The sequence below is a fragment of the Lepisosteus platostomus genome, chromosome 9, assembly GCF_059453375.1.
Source record: "Lepisosteus platostomus isolate fLepPlt1 chromosome 9, fLepPlt1.hap1, whole genome shotgun sequence".
In the NCBI taxonomy this organism is placed as follows: Eukaryota; Metazoa; Chordata; class Actinopteri; order Semionotiformes; family Lepisosteidae; genus Lepisosteus; species Lepisosteus platostomus.
In genome coordinates this window covers 27,349,933-27,373,621 of record NC_142619.1, presented here as the reverse complement: position 1 = coordinate 27,373,621, position 23,689 = coordinate 27,349,933, and the positions used below count along the sequence as shown (strand labels likewise).

Genomic DNA, 23,689 nt, shown 5'->3' with positions numbered 1-23,689 from the left:
TCATTAAACAAACAGACCAAGTGCAGAAATTGTTGCTGGCATAGCTAGTATTAAGAATGCATTGTTAGGTTAACTTAATGAATTCAACGTTGGGTATGTGTGCACAATCTAACAAGAGTGCTGCAGAGAATAAATGCATTAAAATTGGTCTTGAAAGAAGGCTTAATATAAAATACAAAATGTTACAGTATGCAACATAAAAACAGTATGTAAATATAAGCTCACCTGAAAATGAATAGACATGCAGATTGTAACAGAATGTATAATAATAACAACTATTTTTATCATTAGTCAGGGTCATTTTAGCAGTTTTGCAGTTTTAGCAGTTTTCGTACAGTAGCACTGCACTGAATATATTATACAATGAATGTCCATTGGTCCATGACTAGAATCAATAAAAGAATAAACTGTTCTCCATCTTCATTAGTCATATTCGTTTGTTTATTACCGTTACTGATCTTACTCAGTCCTAGAGGTGTGTAAGGCTATACTGACTCTGAACACTGAAAAGCCCCGATGCAATGATGTGAAAAATAAAAAACTGGTCTGTGATGTTGTGCGCCTACCAGATGTGAATCTTCTACTGTTTTTGTAGTTTTTTTATCGTAAACATGATTCTACTATTCCGTTTCACCAAAGTAAGTGACTTGTCAAGTGTTCTATTGCCCAGAGCACGTTCACATCCTCCTTCACTGTGAGTTCATCATATGACAAAGAGGGCAGAGGAGCATTGGATTACAACAATGTCACTTACAGTCCTGTGTCTTTTTCTACTGATCAAATTGAGCAACACAGCTGTATTTTCGCTGTGTATTTTCGTAGGATATGTTTTTTCTCAATATGTGCGTGTAAGCTGTTTATTGTCTGTCGTCAAATGTAATGACTTCTGTGTTCTGAAGAATGGTTTTGACCACAATCTTATTATTATTATAATCCTGAAACCGTTAGGAGAATTTCAAAAGCAAGTGTTTCTTAATCTGATTTTTTTTTGTTAGACATTCAATCATGCAGTGTCTTCATTGTAATATTGCCTAACATAGTATTATCACAAGGAGTGAAGTGTGAAAAATCAAAGTTGGAAGCAGAAGTTCATTAAAATATGTGTTATTTTATTCAACAGTAAGTACAAAATGCTTCTGTTTCTTTACAGTTAAAACACAAGTGACCTTGTGTTCCATTTACTATTAAACATGTTATGTGAATGATAGTTATCTCAGTGTCTTCACCACTGTTTTGCAGTTTTGTTCAAATGCTTTTCCTACACTGTATGTGAATACAAATTACAGTCAGTAAACTGAACATTTAGAAAGCCTACAAAAGAGGAGTTCATTCAGCCCGTGGAGCCCCTTTCGTAGTTAGTAGCTAGTTGCTCCACGGATCTCATCCAGCTCTTTCTTGAAATAATCCAGGGTATCAACTTCAACAGCCTGGCTCCATTCTCCTTCCATCTCTTTGTGTAAAGAAGTGATGTTCTTTGTTTTTTAATACACTTCCATGTAGTTTCCACTTCTGTCCCCTGGTTTGTGTTTCACTGATTGTTCTTATCATTTCTGTTTCTGTCCTCTTTTTTTCTCCGATATTCTCTATTGAAAGGAGAACAATACTTTCCAATGGGCACCCTCTCTGCCTTAAGTGACAAAATAACATAAGAGAACAGCTACTCTCTTAAAGCTGCCCATTGCTTTACCTTTTTAACATGGGATGCTTTCAGTGGGAGTTTTAAATTTTTGAATACGTCCAAAATAGCAACATTGTTTATTTATTAATGCATTCATTTTCTTGGTAATTGAAGGATGTCGATGACTCAGCAGCTTCATCATGACAAAACTGTTTAGCAAGACCTGTTTAATTTGACACCAGCAAAATTATGCGTTTTCATTAGCATCTGTTCTGTTCAGAGTGGAGTGTCTGACATTCGTATGGATGGATCTTAATTGATGATTCTCAGGTTTTCTTACTGGTACACCCGTGCTGTTACCTCATTGTTGTTTAGGCATGCACCTAATCAAGTGATCCTGGAATCAGGAGCATTTTAAACTACTTTTTAAATCTGAGTGAATCAGAAAATATTTCATCTGAAGTCTGTGACCAAGCGATCTATCCACCCATTTATTTGCATTTTTTTGTTCTTGAAAGTGAAATCTAAGTTTAAGAGACTGTTCTGATGCTTTACAAGAGCTTTTTTTTTCATCCCTGAAAAATATCTGACTGGTGGTGCAAAATGTGTGAGACACATTACCCTGTTGTTCTGTGACAAGATACTTCTTTCGTTTTTACACGAAAAGATGTGACAGGCAGGTTCAGTTCAATTACTAAACACACACATAACCATACACACAATTAGATAAAATTAATAAAACAGAAAATCAATAATAGAGACAGTGACGCTGTTCTGGCATTGCCAACAATGTCACTTGTATTTAATTAATAGACATAATAGATGATGAAAGGCCTATGACACTGAAAAGCTAATTTTTCTTTTCCTGGGGGTCATGCAGAGTGGATATGAATTTGATGTAATTACCAACTTCTCGTAATAGCGTCAGACTTGTGCTTGGCTTTATTAAGCTTTTATTCATGAATATGGCATTTCCCATAACCACACCAAATTTAAAATTAATGTCACAGAGATTTAATAAATAACCATTATCTTTTACTTACAGCAAGTGTAAGCAGAACTGGCTTATTGAATACATTGATGATTGGTACATTCCCCTCATGCATCTAAAGTCAATCTTGTGCAGTTTGCGATACTACGATATTTAAAGTTTAATTGCCCGGTTGTTAATCATCTGTATTTGAATTGCCTTCTGTATTGCTCCAGAATAAATAATTTAATGTTATAGGGATTTTAATATCCAAAATAATAGATCAATAAAATATACAATTTAAGGGAGCTCTAGTCTCCCTCTTCTGGCCACTGTCAGCAAATATTTTTACTTTTCTTTTTTAAATAAGTAGCACAGCTGAAGATAGGGACTATAAGTTATACACACATGCAATAGAAATGTATGATTCTTTTACATGTAATACAGTATATGAATAAGCTTGCTGTAATACATTGTAAATTAATCATGACATGTATGCATTTTAACTAATACCGGCACAATAAAATGTTTTTGACACTCCAGAATGCTTTCAATATACCTTCATATATTTACCTTGTGTTCTCAACCCATTGGTGAGGACTCTGATGGGAGTTTAACATGCAGAGACCTACCTGCAAAAGGCAAAACATACCTAATGATGAGAGTGATGTAGAATATTGACTGATTTCCCTAGTTAATGTGGGGCATGCAAAGCTGCTTTTTATATTAGACTTTTCCAGCCACACTTTATGCAATATTAAAAGTGCACATTCTCTTCAACAAAAAGCAATACATTTCTATTAATATTGACTGGGTGTTGGTGAATAACTCTCATTTCAGTAGGGTTCCAGGGATTTTATATATGTTTTACAAGGCTTTTTGAAATTTTGAAAAACGAATGGATGTAAAGTACTTTTTTATTTCTTTGCTCCTGAAAACTGGATGATCAAATAAGAGCTTACTATTTGCTCTTATGATATTTAACATATTCTGTGCACTATTTTTTCAACATTTGATTCTGTTGTTGAGGACTGTGACAACTCGCCAAAACATTCTTCACTAACAGTCATTTTTAAGTAGTTTAAATGTAATCATTAATTTAATATGAGATTTACTGGTGTTCTATGATACATTTGGGAGAACAATTTGACATTTAATCTCTATGGAAATCAAATTATGATCTTTTTAAAATGTTTCTATATATCATGGCCAGTGAAAGCAAATTGTTCATCATATGATATTACATAACTCAGTGGGTTAGTTTTTTTATTATTATAAATTGACAACATTATTGAAAGGATCATCTGCATTCATACCATAGGGACTCACGGCACATTGAGCTCTGAGGCTCTCTGTGGTTAATGATAGCAGTGCAAATAATGTGCAGTGACTATTGATTTGACAATGTACCAGTAAACAAATCTGCAAAGCAAAAGAATTGTTTTGTTTTGCAGAAGCAAACTTTAAGAACAATCCATTTGATCTTCAGATATAACACTGTATTGGTCTGAATTGAAATGTTCATAGTAATCTGCTTTAGTTTCTTCACGTCTGGGCAGTTCGAAAGTGCAATCCTATATTTTTGTAAAAGAAAGTAATGTTTCAGGGCCAAGGTTACACAGAAGACTTGTTTGTGCATCTGAGGGTTGTGCTAAACCTCTGTTCAGAAGGTTGCCACTCCCACTCACCCTACAGGTAGTTGCAAAGAGAATGGCCTGTTTTGAGAACTTAAAAATTACCACTCATTTTCTGTTGCAATAGCTTCAATGCTGGATGCCAGCCTAGATAACAGCAGGAGAAGTAGATAAAATTAATTCTGTTTCTTAAAAAAAAAGTGCACAACATATTTTGCATAAGTGCATAGAATTCCCAGTTATTTTAGGATCTTATTTTGTCACCTCACTACGGGAGCACAGATATGCAGGGTGGTTTAAACCTCTTTTCATCCAGGAAATTTTATCTTTGACATCTGAATCACAGGGTTTATCTCCATCTTGGAAATGGGTGGAGGAGTAGCCATTGGTTTAAACTAAATCATGAACATAACCAGATTTTGTTCCATTTTGCGATTAAGATGGCTTTCTTTCCAAAATCATTTGATCCATCTCCTCTCAAAAAGTAGAAAACCAAGCCATTGTTATGAATTTACATATAATTGCAATCAGGGAATACAGTTTTTGAGACAGGATATTTTAATATAACCCTTTTTCTAAATATATTATATATGATATAACCATACGATATATGTTTATTATATTTGATATGAGTAGGAAACTCATGGTTGAGGGAATTTAAATTATTTTAAAATAAAATCATTAACACTGCTACTGACCATCCGTGGGTACGCAATGTAATTTTAATCTGATCTGATATGCCAAGAGCACTATTACTCTGTGTACCAGTCAATGAACTTTAGTATTTTAGCTTCAAACTGCCTGATCCAAATATGTATTCACCTCATGATGCACATTAGGAATACTACAAATTCTGCTTTTGGACTGGAATTGAGAAATCCTACTAAAGAACAATTTTAGGATTTTTTGTTCTTTCCTCTATAAATTGTTCTTCTGTGATCTTTGAAGTTGAAGACTGAGGTGCCCGATTTTTCATCTGCTCCAAAATGTGCATATGCACGGCAAAATTCTCTCCTCTTCAGTTGTACAGGTTATTTTCAAAAGGGTGGTCACTTCTGTGAACGCCGAGTTGACATTTTCTAATTTTCTCCTATTAGTATGCTTTTTCCATGAAGTATTGACCTTGTTTCAACTCTGTTCTACACTTAAATGTTAGGTATTCTTAAAAGTGCACTTATTTACCCAGATATTTAGACCCTCCCACCCTCCCCAAATCATGCTTAGAAGTTGTCAGAGCGCTTTCAGCAGTAGGTATCATATTCTACCAGGTTGTGAAATATTTTCAATCCAGTCCCATTCCATTCTTCTAGCATAATTTCAGTATGTTCTGTGAAAGTTGCGTTGATGGTAATGCTGTGTGGGATAGAATTTTGAGTTCCTTCAGTGCCTTTTGCTTTGAGAAATGCAGAAATGAAGACTGTTCTGATCAGGAAAATTAATGGAAGTTTGTAATCCTTAAACCAAGCATGCATCACAGCACCTGCTGCTGACAGAAGCTATTCAGTATACTAAGGGTTGCTAATATTTTATCAGCAAGAATATAACAGTTAATAAGCATAAAGGATGGAATTACTATGTTTTCAATGATAGGCAAAACAGGTGAAGTATCTAAACAAATCAATACTGATGGTTAATTACCAATGGATTTCTCAGCCCACAAAGAACTCATGCAAGGATAATGTTTCTCCTTCAGAGCATATTCAATTTTTACTTTTTAAAGACTATATAGACTCACCAAGAAAAAGATAAATGAAAAATGTCAAAAACTTTACAACCATACATTACATAAAATGGTCTGTACACACATTACAAAAAACATAAAGATACAGTACATCCAAAACGATCTATATTTAAATGTGTTAAAAGTTGTTCTTATTAATAGATACTGTTTCATTTTTTCCCTTTTATCACAAATATGCTTGCAAATGCTCTTCCACTCTCTGTTTTCCACAGCTGTTCTGCTTTCTCTCAAACAGAAATGGACACAGCCAAACTTCCCATCTGAAACCTGACCCCCCCCCCCACATCCTGTCCAAAACTGTAGGAAATTCGACAGGAGAAATGCCAAACATAATAAAACTGGGGGGTCAATATAAAGTTAGGTGCAAAGGGTTGTAATCAATCATTGTACAGTGCCTAGAAGGCATTGGTGAAATGACAAAACTTCAAAAGAAGTGAAGTCTCCTTCTCAAAACATCCTGTTCTAACACAGCAAGGGCTGGAAGTTAATCCCTAACTACAATAAAGTTATTACTGTCAGATACTGGTGTATTTATGATTTTTTGGCAAAAACACAGAGGATTTGTATTTCCAGGCCTTTTTGGTTTTACTTCTGTTAAGTAAGTCACCAGCAGGGGCTAACCTATCTGGAGTCATGACAAACGTTTCTAGTTATATAATTGATAATTAGAAATTAGAATAATTTCTAGTTAATGATCATTTCTAATTATTTGTAAAATATTACAAATTATATTACTCACACAGTATGGTGAATTCTTAATTAATCTCTTAATTAACACCATAAAAAGGACAATGGAACATCCAGCTTGGGTCTGATGTCCCGCACCATGAACAGCTCCCTCTCTACCAGGCAAAACTGGTCTATAATATATTTTGGTCTATACTGTATGTCAAAATAGGCTTTGCAAACTAGGAATTGCTGCACAACCCCTCAGTGCAGAAGAAAAGGAACATGCACATTAATTTGTTGCCAGTATATACAGTATGTCTGGAACAGATTTCCCACAAAGGGCAGTGATCTATACATTATATCCCTCCTCAGTTTTTTCTACTTCTTCTTGTTACAAGGAAATGGAAACATTAATTTTCTAAAAATCATCGCACAGTGATTTAGGATTAGGAAGGTGTGGAAAGCAGAAAATTCAGTGTACACAAAACCTGTACTTTAATATCTGGCACATCTCCATCATTCCTTTGCATAAGACTCTTAGTGATAGCTAGCAAATGTTTTATCCCAATTCGCTACAACTATCCCTTTCTCAAAGTATAGCTCTGAGATCTTAAAATATCTTGCTGTATAAAACTGTACTTGCTGTATAATTAAGTCTCCCTCTAATTTTGATAAAATCGTTCATCTTTAAACTACTCATTTTTCCATAAAACACTTTCTGTGCAGCCCCAGAAGAATAGAGCAGTCAAAACAGAACATGCATAGACAGCACATTCATAGGAAAGGCAAGTGAGTCAGGGTGGCAAACAAGGAAAGATTTCAGACAGGCAGATGCTTCATGGGCAAACAAAAAGGACATAAGTAGGGCACCAAAAATGAAATATAAGACAATGTAGCAAGACAAAAAAACTATCTAGTGCTAGATAAAACCTTTCCAAACAGTGCCCATCATACTGTACCTCAGTTTGTGTAGCCCCAGTAATCTTCTGAACCAAAAAGTCTTTGGCAACTGAGTCAGCAGCATCTAGAACTCCACAATTTCTTAATTGATTACCTTAAAGGGACATAAAAATCTACAGTACAAAATAATTGACTAAATAATAAATAAATTCCCAGGAATTTTACTTTACTTTAAGCTGCTAATTATTGACTAATTGATTGCTTAAGCAAGGAAAGTCCTTCAGTAGGTTAATTGAGAAATATCTGTAGTATGATGAGAGCTGTTTTCAATGCAGGGACCATGCAGGGAAATGAATAAAGAGGCCTATAAACTTCATTGAACACTGTCAGCATAGTGACTTTGAGGTTTGATTGAAGCATGTTTTTAGAGCATGATGGTTTGATTTTTATTTCAGAGTGAAACTCATTTCGAGATGGTAATTAAATGAAAGCCTGGTTAGGTTTTTTATTAACATGACTTTTTAAAGGTTTCTTATAAAGTGAAATCCTTTTCTTTTCACTCAGCGAAGAAGCAAAAATGAATGTGACAGTGCTTAAATCTGTTTAACCATGAACATTTTTTATAATCAAGGCTTTCTGTCATCTTAAGAGCAAGCCAGATACCGTTTAAATCTGGCTGACAAATTCCGAAATGTTTTTCCCTCCCTTGTCACGGATGGTATAATTGTGAGGCTGATAGCAAAATATCCTGTTGTCTATGACTTGGAATATAATATCTGAACCACCAAATTAAAAAAAAAAAACTCAAATTGCAAATAAGAGCCCTGTAGAATATATAAAAACAATGAAACCTAAATATCACCCTACATGATTTTTACAGTTGAATCTTTCTTTCAGAAGAGAAAAAACAGAAGAGTATTCTGTCATTTTACAGTTATAAAACCTTTGCAAAGTATCTAAACCATACATTGTAAAATGAATTCTAAGATGCTGAGAGATTTAATAAGCTCTAAACCTAACAATGTGATTTAATGCTTTTAAAATGGATTTATTCTGTGTATTTTTATTGTTTTCAAATGCTGATTGATTGAATACAAAAATGTTTGATTGAATGTATCGACTTTGATACTGTGACAATCTTTCCTGTGAATTTAAGATAGGGATTAAGTTTTTTTTATCAATTTAACTTTTTTCTTTTTTTCATTTTTACAGATCTTCTAGCTGTGCCTAAACACCCTTATGCTGCAATGGAGAACTGGGGGCTCAGTGTCTTTGTGGAACAGAAACTCCTTTTGGATCCCGAAGTGTCGTCAATCTCCTATTTGATGGAACTCACAATGGTTGTTGTACATGAAATATGCCATCAGGTAAGAATCAAAAATTCATTTTCTAAGGCATTGAAGTAAGGACTCCTACTGTTTCTCAATAACTGACGAGTAAAAATGTCTTATCTAACCTTTTTTTAAAACATAATTACCTAATCTAACTAAAGACTATCAATCACTTTACCAATAAATAATACTATTAGTACAGTACTTGCTTTGCATTTAACAGAAAGTTTCATTCATACACTTAAATCCAGATTGGTCTCTAATTTCTTGTGTTGTACCCCAGCTATAGACAGATAATAAATGCATGTTGCTCCTTGCATGAACCTCATTTACACAAAAAAATGATCCAGCAGAATCAAGGTTTTCTGTTTTTAAAAGGCAGCTGCTACCCAATTAAAAGAAATATTAAACAGTGCTCAACAGGCGTCTCCCTACTTGTCAGCTTTGATATATTTTTATTTGTCCTCCTTAATTAATTTTTTGCAGCTTCTGTCTTTTGAATTAGAATATTGTATGTTCTGTAATTGGGAAAACTTTAGCAGAGAACTTAAGAACAGCATTATTAAAAATAACTTTAATAAAATGCAAAGGAGTGACTAAATTTTCCCATGCCATGTACAAAGAGTTATATCTATAGTTATCAGTCAACTTTTTGTTGTTTTAAAATTAAAAGATTTAAATGCCATTTCCCACAGAATTGCTGCAGATTCCACTTTAGTACAAAGCCCTTGAAGTATTTATTGCTTAACCTTGCTGTGTTAGATGACTAGGAGAGAGGAAACAGATTATCACTGCTATAAACTGCTTATTCCTTTTTTATTTTATTCCCTCCATTTCTTTGTTTATTGTAGAAGCTAAATCCTTTACACACAGAATTAGCACTCCTCCTTAAAGGAAAAAAAAATCATAATGTATCCATGTATCCCAGATACAGGCACTGTGTACTATTCATAAAAGATGTACTGTAAAACATGAGTCTTTGACAGTTTAAGCTGACAGATGTATATATTCTGCTAGCAGTTGCTTCATAAATGAGTGGGTTTGATCTCTTGTATTGAGTGTAGGAAACAGGAAGAAAGTTGAGTAGAAAATACAGTAAAAAACTCAGTCTTGCTTTAGGAGTAATTGGACATCTAGTGATGCCTGAAATTCCTTCACCAGAACAGGATTAAAATGTGCACCCCTGTAGCTGGCAGATACTTCAATGGAACACAGATGATTGGAAGATGCAAAGCTTAATCGCTATTTGATGTTTCCGTTGTTTGAGTTAATCTTCATGCTGATATTTTTCACCACTTAAATAAAAATCTGCAATTGGCATGTGGTTTTCATAAAAATAATAGAAATAGCAAAACAAGCAAATTTAATTTTAATTGTATTACTTTTATGGACATGCACACACACAAGCTTGTAAATATGTAATGCATAACATAATGCAATATTATTCCCAATGTCTGCAGTTCCGCATGCCTTCTTATGTTATTTTTACTACAAAGTGTCTCTCTAGCACACTGTGTGGAACATGCATATACTGTACATTGCTAAATATTTAGCTAGGATAACAAAACATTGTCAGGTTAATTAATATATTAAAATACTGTGAGTCTTGAAAATATATTTATCTTTCTTTGCACAACCATGTCAATGCTTAAAATGATCAGACTGACATGGCTGAAAGTGTAGAATTTTCTTTGATTTTTAGCATTTTCTTATAGGCTCATAAAAAAAACATAATACTTTTTATACTTTAATTAGGCAAATAAAATTACATCTGTTTTAGCAAATTCCAATGTCTTCCCAATACCTTAGATGTTTAATTCCAGAAAGAACTGGTGTTGGATTTATGTGTTAGTACAATAGAAGGATACTCAGCATGAGGCCTCCAGGGCTGGTAATTACAGCCCCTCAGAGACTGCTCATAATCTAAACCATTAAACGTACTTAATTCCCTATCCTTTTTGCAAGTGATTGGTATAGCAATGATGTGAAGTAATCTACAGTATTGGAACTAATTATAGAAACAAAGGGAAAAGTGGCTTTATAATAATTAATTCTACACTATGGATTAATAGATTCTTTGTAAAAATGAAATGTTGTCTATCACCATATTATAATACCATTGATTGTCTGGCAGCCCATCAGAAATTACCACACTACTTCAAAGCCTACGTAAGCAGAGCCAGGAATACCACTGCATAGAGATTTGAATATGGGGTAAACTACTGCAAGAGGCAAGATGACCGACAGGTGAACAGAGGCTTAGAGTCAATGAAGTTCACAAAAATTCACTATTTTATATTTCAAGGGGTTAATATTTGGATTTGTGTCTTTCTTGTGAGAAGGTTACCACTCTTTGAAAAGGTAAGAAATGAAAAGGACATTTAGTTTAACATGAAGTGATTGTATCTAAAGATTCTAAGATTCACAGCAAAAAAAAAACAAAACCTTTCAAAATGTAACAAAAGAGGTAAAAGTCTTGAGAAACACAAGATATCTCAGGGACGCTGCAGTTATGTATTTTGCCTTTCTGCCTCTGTCCATCAGTAAAAGAATAACCAAAGGCATTATGTCAAAAATCAAACACAATTAAATATATATCCACACAGCTGTGTCTAGTTACTCAAATCAGCTTTTACCTCTCAAAATTATGCTGGCCAAAATCTCAAAACAATGTAATAAATATCTTTAGTACTCATAATGTTAAGCAAAGAAAGAAGGTTCATAAGTAATATTTAAAACATACATGAAAATTTATACCGTAATACAAAAAATGTATACTATAAAAAGCAGAACAGTTTCATGGGTAAATATGCTCCAAGACTAATATGTACTGTAAGTACATATGAATAGGAATATTTCATAAATTTAAAACAGCAACAGAAAAATTTGAAAAGGTTTCATATAAAGTGGTGCAGTATTTCATTGAAACTGAGAATTGAAATAGTGTTTCTTGCAACAATCAACTCCTGATTAACAAAAGCCAAAGGCTGAGTTGGCCAACAATGCAAGAGCCAGAAGGCTTTCCTTGGATGATAGACCTCTTTGAAAAGACTTGTTACTTTCATATTGCAAAGTTATCACTGCCTCAGTTCTGTCACCTGAATTCCATGAAATCAAATAAGCTGCTGTTTTTTTAATGTAATGTTCCCAGCGGCTCAGGAATTAATACCAGCTAGAATTGATCAACTGTCTCGTGCCACAGTAATCTCTTGTGAGCTGACACTGTATGACCAGTCAGGGACTGGCCTGAAGGCTCAGTTGCTTGGAAACACCCAGAGATTAATTTCATCAAGTCAAATGGGATGAGAGGACATTGATTGATCATCAGTACTGTTCCCATTCATTTAGCTTGCAGCAGTAAGGTGACATTTGAGCAGGACATTCTACATGAAGAGGAACAGAGTATTTAAAACTATAATCAGATTGTGAAAAACTGGAGGCAAAACACCTTTCATTTGGTGATGACCAATATATTGTCAACCCACCATTTGTTAAAAAAGATACATGTGAAACAGGTTAAAACAAGTCAATGTGTGTTTTACATAAGAACATCAGAAAGATGTTCAAAAACAAGAGGACCTGCCTATCCTGTTGGTTTATGAGTAACTAAAAGCCTCATCCAGCCATTTCTTTAAAGAAACTAGGGTTTTAACCTCAACATCATGTGTGGCTTACCTGTTTCTTAGTCCCACAACCCCTTGTGTTGCTAGAAGGTAATTGATCCAAGGATCACATTCTTGAAAGACACCAGGGTATCAGCTTTCACAACGTGGTAGGGTAGCTTGTTCCGGATGCCCAGAAAACTTTTGAGTAATAAAGTGCCTCCTACTATCAGCTTTAAGTGCACCTCCTTATAATTTCCATTTGTCTGAATAAGTTCAGTGCCTTTGTCAATTCATTTGAAGATTTTAATACTTGAATTAGCCCCCATCTTAGTCTTCTGTGTTCAGCACAAAAAAGGTTTTGTTATTTTAATGTAGGCAATTTCTTTGTATCTGGATATTTCCTGAAAGAAATATTCATTTATAACATCAGCCATTTTCCTTTCATTGTCTAGGAGTTTGCAATTATTATCCTGGGTAATTGTACTTCACTCCTTACTAAAAAAATATACATTTCCATAATTATTTAAATTACACTTGCAAAACAAGACTGATTCAATGCAGCAAAGGATATATTAAAGAAAGCTGAAGAACGTGAACCTTGCAATGACAGTTTGAAATATGAATAAAGAATATTTAAGGTAAGGTTCCAGGGAGTTTGTGCAGCAATGTTCTTTTAGTGGGTACAATCTGAACAAGCTAGATATGTTTGCCATCTGCTTTAAATAGAAAACTTTATTTGGCCATGATTACTGTTTAATGTTCAATATTGATGTATTATTCTGTATAATTAGTAAGGTATCAGTACTGAAAAACAACTTCTTCATGGTAGGTTGTGAGTGTGTAAAATAGTCTTTTTAACTATATACAGTAAGGCATTTATTACTGACAAAAAGAAATAAAGTGCCTTTGCTTTATATACTCAGTAATGCACTGAATTGATGTTTTTTGTTTTATTCGGGGTGTGCTGAGATTGATGCCATTTATATGTAGATATTTGAATCTGAAAGCCAGAATAAAAGTGAATATAAATGCCAGAGCAATATATTAAGATAAAAAAATACCTTACTAGCTCATTTATTTACATTCATATTGAGGGTCATTTCAGATTTTAAAAAATACGTGGATATTGGTAGAAACTAAATGCTTTTTTAAAATGATTTAAATATAATTACACTAGTACAAAACACAGAATTATTTCACCGTTGCTGGTGCATTGGCATTGAGCTATAGTTTAGTAATAAAGTGAAAGTAAGGAATAATAAATGATTTAGTAATTTAGTAATATGATTTTTTTCAAAATGAAATCTATTTAGTCTGAAGCTCTTACTGTTGTCACTGATGTACTGTACATTACAGTGCTGTGATTGTGCACTGATGGTCCTGTTCATTCAAATTTTCACTCTTAGTTAAATTGATTGCCAATACACTGCTAGCTCTCCAGATGTTCCAGGGCATTGATGAAGTTTCACACAGATGCCTCCATAATTAATTGTTTTGACTCCCTTTGCCAGACACAAATATTGATAAAATGCCTTTTGATAGATGCATTTTGTGAAAGGAAAAACATTGCTTCTAGATGTATTTAAAAACATAAAACATGAATTTCCTGTGTTACTGTATGTCTTACAAAGTTAGAATTGCATAAAGGACCTGTGTCCCTCTCTACTCAAATACACTAAAACATACAAAAAGGTATTCAAGAAATCTATATATGTATAACATAAGACTAGTTGCCAGAGGTCTAAATCTTTTTATGAAACAGTGACACAGTTGAATATGCAGTGACATTTTCTTATCAACTTGTGAAAAGCTGTGCAATACTGTGTGCTTCGGGTCTATTAGACGATTCCAACTTTAATTTGAATTTTTTTTCTGGAACAAATTTTGAAAGGAACTGCTGTTAGTCTGTACAAATGTCATATAATCACATTGAATTCCAATAGATCTAGAAAATGGTTTTAATTGGATTTGTCACACGGTTCACTTCTGAGATCTCTATGAATTAAAATTCAATTATAGATGAATAACAGCTTCAGTTTCATAAGGATTTAGCTAAATGAATCATTATGTTGGCTGGAAAACCACTTGGTAAAATTAATATTTCCGTTTTTCAAAAAGCAGACACCATCCAGTATTAATATCCACCATTTATGTGCTAATTTTTGAACAGAAAGCAAGGGGTTTGAATGATTTAATTGATTTAATTGTCTTTTTTAAGTATTTGAAAGATTCCATTGAAACACTGTCATACCAATTGTTCCTAGGTTCTTTAATTACACAAACTGCTCAAAACAAAATATTTGCTTGAGTGTGTGAGTGAGGAAGTAATTTGAGCACTAATACTGTGACAGTATTACATGTTAGCGACCTGAAATTTAACCGTATGTCCAGGGCAACAAGCAGGTGTGATAACATACACTAAAAACATACTGTAGCAAAGGCTACAAATGAGAAGAAGTCATTTGGTCCACCTAGTTTGTTTGGTTGTCAGAAGTTAAGTGATCTTAGGATCTCATTCTTGGAAAAAGAAAAGTATAACCTTTGACAACATGGCTGGACAGCTTGTTTCAGTCTCCCATAACCCTTTAAATAAAAAAGTACTTCCTATATTCAGCTTTAAATACAGTTCCTTATGGTTTCCATTTATGTCTTCTAGTTTGCTTTTCAGTATTGTTTCTGAAGTAGTCCAATGCCTTAGTCCAGTGGTTCTCAAACTGTAGTACGCGTACCGGCAGTGGTACGTGGAGTGCCGCCAGGTGGTACGCCAAATGACCCTGGAACTGTGTCGTGTGCGCTGAAAAATCGTGATGGATTTTCATATTTTGTATTTTAATACGTGTCGAATACGCAGCTTACGTACTACGATACAGTGCGGGCTAATACTTCAGTGGACACAAGAGATACTCTGTAATTCTATACCACTCTATAGGAATGCGTGCTACGAATGCAAGTGACCAATTGTATTTAAAAAAAGCTACTGTATCTCCAGCAAATAGGGAGAAAGGAGAATGTGCGTGATTTTGGAACAATGCCAACGTTGTAAACACAGGAATGCATAGAAATACGTGCTACGAACGCAGGTAATCTTGTGAGCACACGAAAGCGTGATAACAGAAAAAATATTTAAGAACTGTTCTAATTTGAGAAAAATACACCGAGCGTCTCTGTGTTTCGGTCCCATGCGCATGAAATAAAAACTTTAAATAAATACAGAAATAAAAACGGAAACGCGGAAAAATGCAAGCTTGCGGATTGCTAAAGCAGGAAGGCTACACTATTTTTGAAGAACCTTATTTACCGTTGGCAAAAGAGCTGACACGTATTATGTGTAGAGAAAAAGCTGCTAAACAGCTTGACCTGTTGCCCCCCTCCCCCTGAAAGACACAGTCATTCATAGAATTATTGAAATGAAGGATTATATCAAAAGTACACTGATAGAGCTCGTTAAGATAAGCAGATGTTTTTCACTGCAATTAGATGAGCCTGTAGTCGATTTGGCCAATTTGCTCGTTTACGTTAGATACGAGTTTGAGGGCATGTCCCATGAAGACTTTCTGTTCTGTAAACCGCTACCAACAGGAACTACAGGAGAGTACATATTTCAGCTTCTGAATGAATTTATCGAAGAGAATGGCCTCGACTGGATAAAATGCATCTGAGTTTGAACAGACGGTGCTAGAGCAATGACAAGCCGACATAACGGTGTAGTTGCACGAATAAGAGAGGTTGCTCCAGAAATTAATGTACGCATTACAACATCCACCGCGAAACCTTTGCCGTCACGAAAATGCCTGACGATTTAATATCTGTTAGACTCCGTTGTGAATTGTATCAAGGCTCAAAAAATTAATTCACATCTGCTTTGCTCAACTAAACAGGCTCACCCCTCTCACTGAAATGGTGCTTTTTTATTAGTTGTTGTTAATGTTTTTTTTCTGTAAAACACTTTGAGAAGCCACCTTTAAAGGCGCTATATCAAATAAAGTTTATTATTATAATATTTATTATATGTATGTGTGAGTGTGTGTGCACGCGCGCTCATGTTGGTCATTGAGAATTTCTGAGGTTCCTATGAGATGATGACTTGTAGGTGGTACTTGGATGCTTTGGTTGGATTAGGGGTGGTACTTGGTCCAAAAAGTTTGAGAACCACTGCCTTAGTCAATGGCTTTGAGAATCTTGAGTACTTGCATCTGGTGCCCTCATAGTCTGTCCAAAAACATTTTTTCCCTCCATTCCAATATTCTTTCCCATATGTCTCTTGCTGTTTCTACTAAGGACACATTATAATAATGATAACTTGAGCCGACCGATATAAAGGGATAGCATACCTAATATTTGAATGTTACGTCACCTGGCTGAGGAAGTAACAGCGCTGGCCAAAGATCAGCACTGTCACAAACTTTCTTACTTGTAAGCACTGAAGAGGGATATGCTGCAATGGTGAAGTTCGGCTGAAGGGAATGGTGTTAGAAAAGATGTGCTTAGAGCTGTGGGCAGCCAGGGAATATTTATAGGTAGGGGAGCACAAGTGGGGCATTTGACCTTTGACCTCCTCCACAACCTCTGTTAAATACAGTAGGTTTGTGCTTGCAATTTATTGTGCTCCTTTATCTGGATCCTGTTGTTTTTTTTAGTCATTTTATTAAATACTTTATTTACCCTTATATGTTTTACAAATACATTTGTTAAATCATTTGGGATACTTATTTTTAGGTTTTAATGTTCTCACTCTTGCATCTTGCACATCTGTGTCATGCAGAATTATTTTAAACTGTTGCCATTCCTAGTTCTATTCCATCCCATTCTGCTTCTCTTAAGACCTTCTCATTCATTCAGATTCTGTTTTCCTGAAATTGTAAGCATTTGATTTTGAAGTCAACCTGCAAAGTTTCAAAATATACTTCAAATCACACTATGGTATGATCACAATTCCCTAGTAGTTCTCTCATCTATGCTTTGGCAAGCAGATGTCTTGATTGTCTGAAAAGGTGAGATAAGTACAGTACTAGCATTTGCTCATTTAGTAACACCAATGAATAAGAAAACAACTGTTAACCATGCATACCATTTTGTCTGAGAAAAATCCATGAGAAAGCTGTTGTTTGGTTGCTTTTTTCATTTTATTTATTAAAAATCTCAATATTTATTGTGTTTGGGAATTGCATATTTTTTTTGTCACAACAACAACAACAACAACAACAACAACAACAACAACAACAACAACAACAACAACAACAACAACTGGGTCTTCATCTGCCTTTGCTAGGAGCATGTCTACACCTTGGGAAATGTTGGCTCCCTCAGTTCTAATGAGACAAAATACTGTTGTTGACACATAGATCTCACTTAGCAGTGTTGTTGAGAACAGAATTTCCCAAAAATAACCCTTCTCTCTTTCTTATTGTTTGGCGTCACAGAACTGATTGAAGATGCTGTGACTGTTATCTGGACTTCTGTATCTGTAAATATGGTGTTTCTCCAGTTTCTGGAGAAAGGCAAACCTCTTTGGTGATGTGGAGTTGTCAGGGTAGTATTTTACTTATTTTGACAAGTTGGAACCAGGTTCTCCAGGTTGTTACTTTTACGTTTTGGGCTACATATCTTCATGACTGTAGGATTTGCCTGTTTCTCCATCTCATGGTGCTTCACCTCCAGTGTGTCAAGGAATAATTGGTTTTTTTATGGCAGTTTTCACAGAAGAAAGCCTGGCTGTTGGGATTGTTCCAGGAAGCTCCACATGTTACACAACCTACACAACACAGGCTTAGTAAGTATTTTTAAGGTGGATCCAGATAAGTCAGTTTTTTGGAGATGAGAAACAGTGCAGCTCCTTCTCTCCAGTTGCTTAAATGGTGTCAGTCTATAACTGGCACCTTATCGGTCACTGGTCTTTCTATCCCTTTATTATGATCTTGGATTACTTTGTGGGATGTGTAACAGAAGTGGAATGAAGACTTGTTCCTTTGGAACTGGTTTATGTAGTATATATTGTTTATATGTTTTTACATACTTTTTACATGTTGCAGCTGAAGTCTTTATAAAAATTTGTAAGTTTACTCATATTGTATGGTGATGGCTAACCCATTTTCCACAAAATGTGGCTCTGAGTCAGTGTATTACCTTAACTCTTATGCATTTGAGTGTGGTCTGTCATCGTGTTTTGTGGACACACTCTACTGTTCAGTTGCTCATCCTTCAGAGTTTTCAAGTTTTACAGTCACATTAATTCTTCTTCCACTCCTCAGATCAACTCTTATTCTTCAGTCAGTCTTTGGAAAGCCAAAATGGGCAAATTTTGCCTAAATACTCCATGTCTCTCCATTACATGAAACACAAACTTGTCCCTTTTTCTACTCAAAGACACACTGGTGTACTCAACCCTTTACGCCAAGTTATCCATCTTTAATTAGTACTAATCACCTTCCATAATGCGATACTGGAGCCTAACCAAAATACTGGGATGGTTGTCCCAAATGAATGAGCTACAAATCACCCTTGATCTTTCTTTTAATAATGATCTTGAATCTTTAATCTCAGTCCTCGCAAGTGCAAGTTCTTCATTTGCTGTCTCACTTCTATTAGACACTCTCTGACACAGAGACAGCAAGCCTGGCTGCTGCTGCTGGTAATGCATAGGAGCCAAAAGACCACATCTGTGCTACCTAGACTCGCTACATTAATTTCTGTCTCTTCCACTCCTGCAGGAGCCTAGATGTAGCCCCTTAACCCTTGTCCTCTTGGCTACTAATATACAGTACAACAGGAGTGGCCCATTATTCACAAAGCCAAACATTCATGCTCCTTTTCACCTATGGCAATTAATCTGTTGAACCAGGTATGTCTAATTTTTAATCCAATAGGTGGGTTTAAATAAAACCCTCTACATTCACACCAAATCAAATATTGCTAATATAAATATTACAAAAATATATTAACTAGGTATATGTCCAGGAGAAAGGTTCTCTTATAAAAATGAGACTGGCTGGCCAGGTTAGTGTGCAGGCAGCTGTTGCTAACTTCACTGAAGCCAGTTATGACATATGGAGCTCATAACAGAAGTTTAGGAGGAAAATTAGATCCTAACCTCTCACACATCCACTAACTTATGTATAAAAGTTGCACCCTGGAGTTCCCTTCTTCTATCTCTCTTGCATCCCCCAGCCACCCCATCTACACCCTTGCAGTCACTCCCTGCTCACTTCCTGTAATAGTGAGGGAGGTTAGAGCAGCTAATCCCCATAGATAGTTTGCAATTCCCTCAGATTGGCGAGTCACACTAGATACTCTGTACTTACCTGTATTTCATCCCTCTATTGCATTCATTAGGGTATAACTGAACTATTGAATTACAATTTAACACAAAAGAAAAAAAAAGATTAAGAATGAAAAAGTCAATGCAAAGCAATGTAATGAAATATTAAACATCTACAAACCTATTATCAGAAAACCCCTTATTCATTATGGAAGGTCACATCAACCCATAGCCTATACCAGAAGCATAGGACAGGACTGAACCTTTGGATGGGACAGATAGTGATTTACAAGGCTCATTATACTCATTTCATAAGCCGTTCTAGCTACTTTGGCTGCTTCTTTATTTAAAATTCTGTTAGAGTAAAAACAGTTATATTATGTTTTCCCCTCATCTCAGATACACCAGATTTAATGAAGACTGTTGAGCTGCCTAGTTCTTTAATTATCTTCTCAGGCATTGTAGATCTGGGGGCGGATAATGGGGTATCAGCTGCATCCAAGATCACTGTATGAAAATCAGTGACTTCAAAGGTACTCTCACAGTCACCTTTAATGTACGTTTGCAGAGTGCTTGAGGAGTAATTAAGTCAGAGCATTCACAAGGAAGTATATAACTGGTGTTTGAAGAGTTACTTTACAACCATTTCAAAAATAGCAGAGGAATTGAATCTGACCTGGTGTTCAAACTATTTATCAGTGTTAACCTCTCTTTCTTGGTTCCTCTGTAGCAGGTAGGCAGTTTAATTGCAGGACTGTAGGGTTTATTTTAATTATTTAAATACTTTGCCCCATAAACTTGCAAATCCACTGTGAGAGTTTGGTCTCATGTTGCATTTTTCTTGCATTTAGCGCAGTTTACAAATGGCAGCTAATTCTATAAGGACTACTAAAACTCAAACCTTTTGTGGCTCTAATTTGCTTCACATGCACACTTCCTCTAAATGAGCTTACTGTGGTCCTTTCTCAACGTTATTGTAGAAAAACTAGGCAATTAATTAGATAGCATGAGCAACACCTATCAAGGGAAAAACAGCTCCATAGAATTGTGTACAGCACTACTAAATAATATGAAAAAGTATTAAAACTAACTCCATAAAAATGCAAATTTCATAAGGTACCTCTAGTTTCTTGTTTGATTGAAAAAAAGGGTAGAATCCCTTTATTAGAAAATAATATTCCTGTATTAAAAAATATACGTAGGTCAGACCTCTATAGTTTCAGTGTAATAGTGTTTTGAGGTCTGGATGTATTTTGAAGGATTTGTCTTTGGAAGTTAAGGCCTAGAAACACAATAAGAAACACAAAATACACAATGCATGTGGTAAGCACATGTATACAGTATATACATATGAAATCCAACTGCTTCAAAAGTAAAAAATGAAAGAGGTACAAAATGATCTCTTGTAAATAATACTTATATTAATGTAGACCACACTTGAACAGTAATGCAGATAAACATTACTATTTTAGATAACAATACATATTATTACACATATATGGTTTGCAATATTATTTGTATTAATTAGAGATTTGTATTAATCTAATTTTATTTCATGTTACATCCCAAGCAATCCTGTAAGAAAATGTTGTGTGAAAGCAGTTTTGCTTTTCATGTTTAATCATTTAAAAGCACACTCTGAATGACATTATTACTATTTAGTACAGCTACTGTATGGAATACCCCTTTACTAGTACTGCTGCTGGAGAGATGGCATAAAAATAGAAGTACTGTACATCATGTTTACTGGCATAAATCTATAAATATTAAAGAGTTTCTAAATCTGGAATGAGATCAACAGGAAATGGTAATAAGAGACTGATCAAAGGTTTACAGTCTCTGTTGAGTCTTATTCAAAATGACCTGATTGCTGACTGCATGCCAACCTGAAAGACTGTAAACATCAACGTCAGGCGCCTCAATATCCAGTTTCTATTTACTAATAGATGGAATTAAGTCCAGATGCACCGTGTCCACATCTAAAGATGAATGTGGTTTCTATTCATGCCTAAATCCGATTAAATTTTATACTCACTCCTCAGGTTGAACATACTGTAGGAGAGCAGCTGAAACTGAACATAGGAGAGCAGCTGAAATGACTTTGAAAAATAAAAAAGGCCAAAGGAATGAGTGATGTGGCTGATGTCTGGTAAAAAGACTCTTTTTAAGTGTGTAGAATACATTGATATGATAGTGTTTCTCAAGATGTGGTACTTGGCTATCTGACATGGCTTCTTTTGTAATGAATCTCAGATCAAACTTTAAAAAGCAATTGCTTTCTAGGTAACTGTGACAGATTCCCATTGGAGGAAGACATGTCTACTTACCAGCAGATCTCCCGGTTTGTGTGAAAGAAAATACAAAAGGAAGTGATGATTTTTATTTGTGATCACTAGAAAGAAAACACAATTGCAGTAGAGGTTATAGCAGAAAATCTATCTATGTTCTAACTGCTTTATCCAGTACAGGGCCATGGGGGAGAGGGATACACCCTGGACAGGAAGACAGTCTATCTCAGGGCATACACAGACACACACACTCACACCTGAGCAAATTTTCCCAGAAGCCATTTATCTTGCCAGTATATGTACAGTATGGATTGTGGAAGGAAACTGGAGCACCCAGAGGAAACCCTGAGGAAAATGAGGAAGACATACAAACACCACACAGATCGGACTCAAGAAATTAATCCCAGGGTTCCAGTGCTGCAAGGTGCACCAATGTGTCCCTGTGCCACCCCACAGCTGAGTCATCACATCAAAAACATCAACAATTAAAATGTCTGAGATGTTTGCATACACATATTGTCACGCCCCACACTCTCCCTCGCAAACGCCGTTCCATTCCTGTCACACCCCACACTCTCCCTCTCAAACGGCGTTGCATTCCCAGAACCACTGTTTCACAATCTCATTCCTGATTGAACCCATCACATTCTCACATGCACTAGATTCCACAAATTCTCACTCCCTAACCAATTATCCAACCACAGCCCTTTCCTTTCAGTATTAAACTCCCCTCACACACCTACCCATGCTCACTATTGAGAAGCCTCTTGTAGTATTCTCCTGTGTGCATTTCTTAGCCTTTTGACTGATCTCCCATTACTAAATCTTTGCTCCCGCCTTTTGACCTCGCCTTCTGGATTTTGTCTTTTGGATTGTTTTTGGATATCTCTCGTTACTGGACCCTTCGCCTCCCTAATCGACCAAGCGTTTGGATTTCATCTTTTGGATTGTCCCTTTGCTACTCTGCGTTCTGTGGGATTCACGGTCACGCATAAGGATCCTCCAATTCTACCAATAGGTTCCCTGACACATATTGTAGCATATTGGCATTCATTATGCATAAAAAGATTGAATTAAAAATGTGAAACCTAAATCTACATCTGTCTAAAAGCGTTGTTCAAAAATATTTCTTGTGTGTAATAACCTGGGATGAAAGATGCCTGAAGTCTTAACAGCCTTCATGAAAAACAGTATATCTAGAAAAAGGGAAACAGACACATGGTACACAGATGGAGGAAATGCCAGTGGTAAATTCAGCAGTGATCTGTGAAAGCTCTTAATAATTCTGAAATAGCTTCTTCAACAAATTGGATCATGTAATTAGGACAGATCAAGGTAACCTATTTCGAAAGCATAGTGCTAAAGACAGAATGGTGACATTTTGGATCTCAAAGTTAGTGTCCGCTCACTAACTTTACATTAAGTTGGGTCTTTAAAACTATATTTGCATAAAACAGTACATGGTGTAGTACAAGGCTTGCTAAAAAGGTTTGAAGAATTGAGCACTAGGAGGGATCTTAATCGTGCCACTCTGTTATCTAATGGAACCAATCACTTCTGGTGTTCACATTCCAGTTTTAAACTCATGTAAGCCACAATATAAAATAAATTACATGCTCATTCTGTACATCATTTGGACTTAATCATACACGTTGAACCCCTTTTAAAATACTGTAAG

The 23,689-nt window shown here is 35.4% G+C and overlaps 1 protein-coding gene across 2 annotated transcripts in view; it reads left to right on the top strand.

Moving 5' to 3' along the window:
* Positions 1-23,689, top strand: part of LOC148654691 (thyrotropin-releasing hormone-degrading ectoenzyme-like) — a 222,821-nt gene that overhangs the window by 57,939 nt on the left and 141,193 nt on the right. For both annotated transcript variants that reach the window (XM_088644538.1, XM_088644540.1), the window contains one exon: positions 8,745-8,899. In XM_088644538.1, the coding sequence (XP_088500664.1) occupies positions 8,745-8,899 (155 nt within the window). The remainder of the gene's footprint in view (positions 1-8,744; positions 8,900-23,689) is intronic.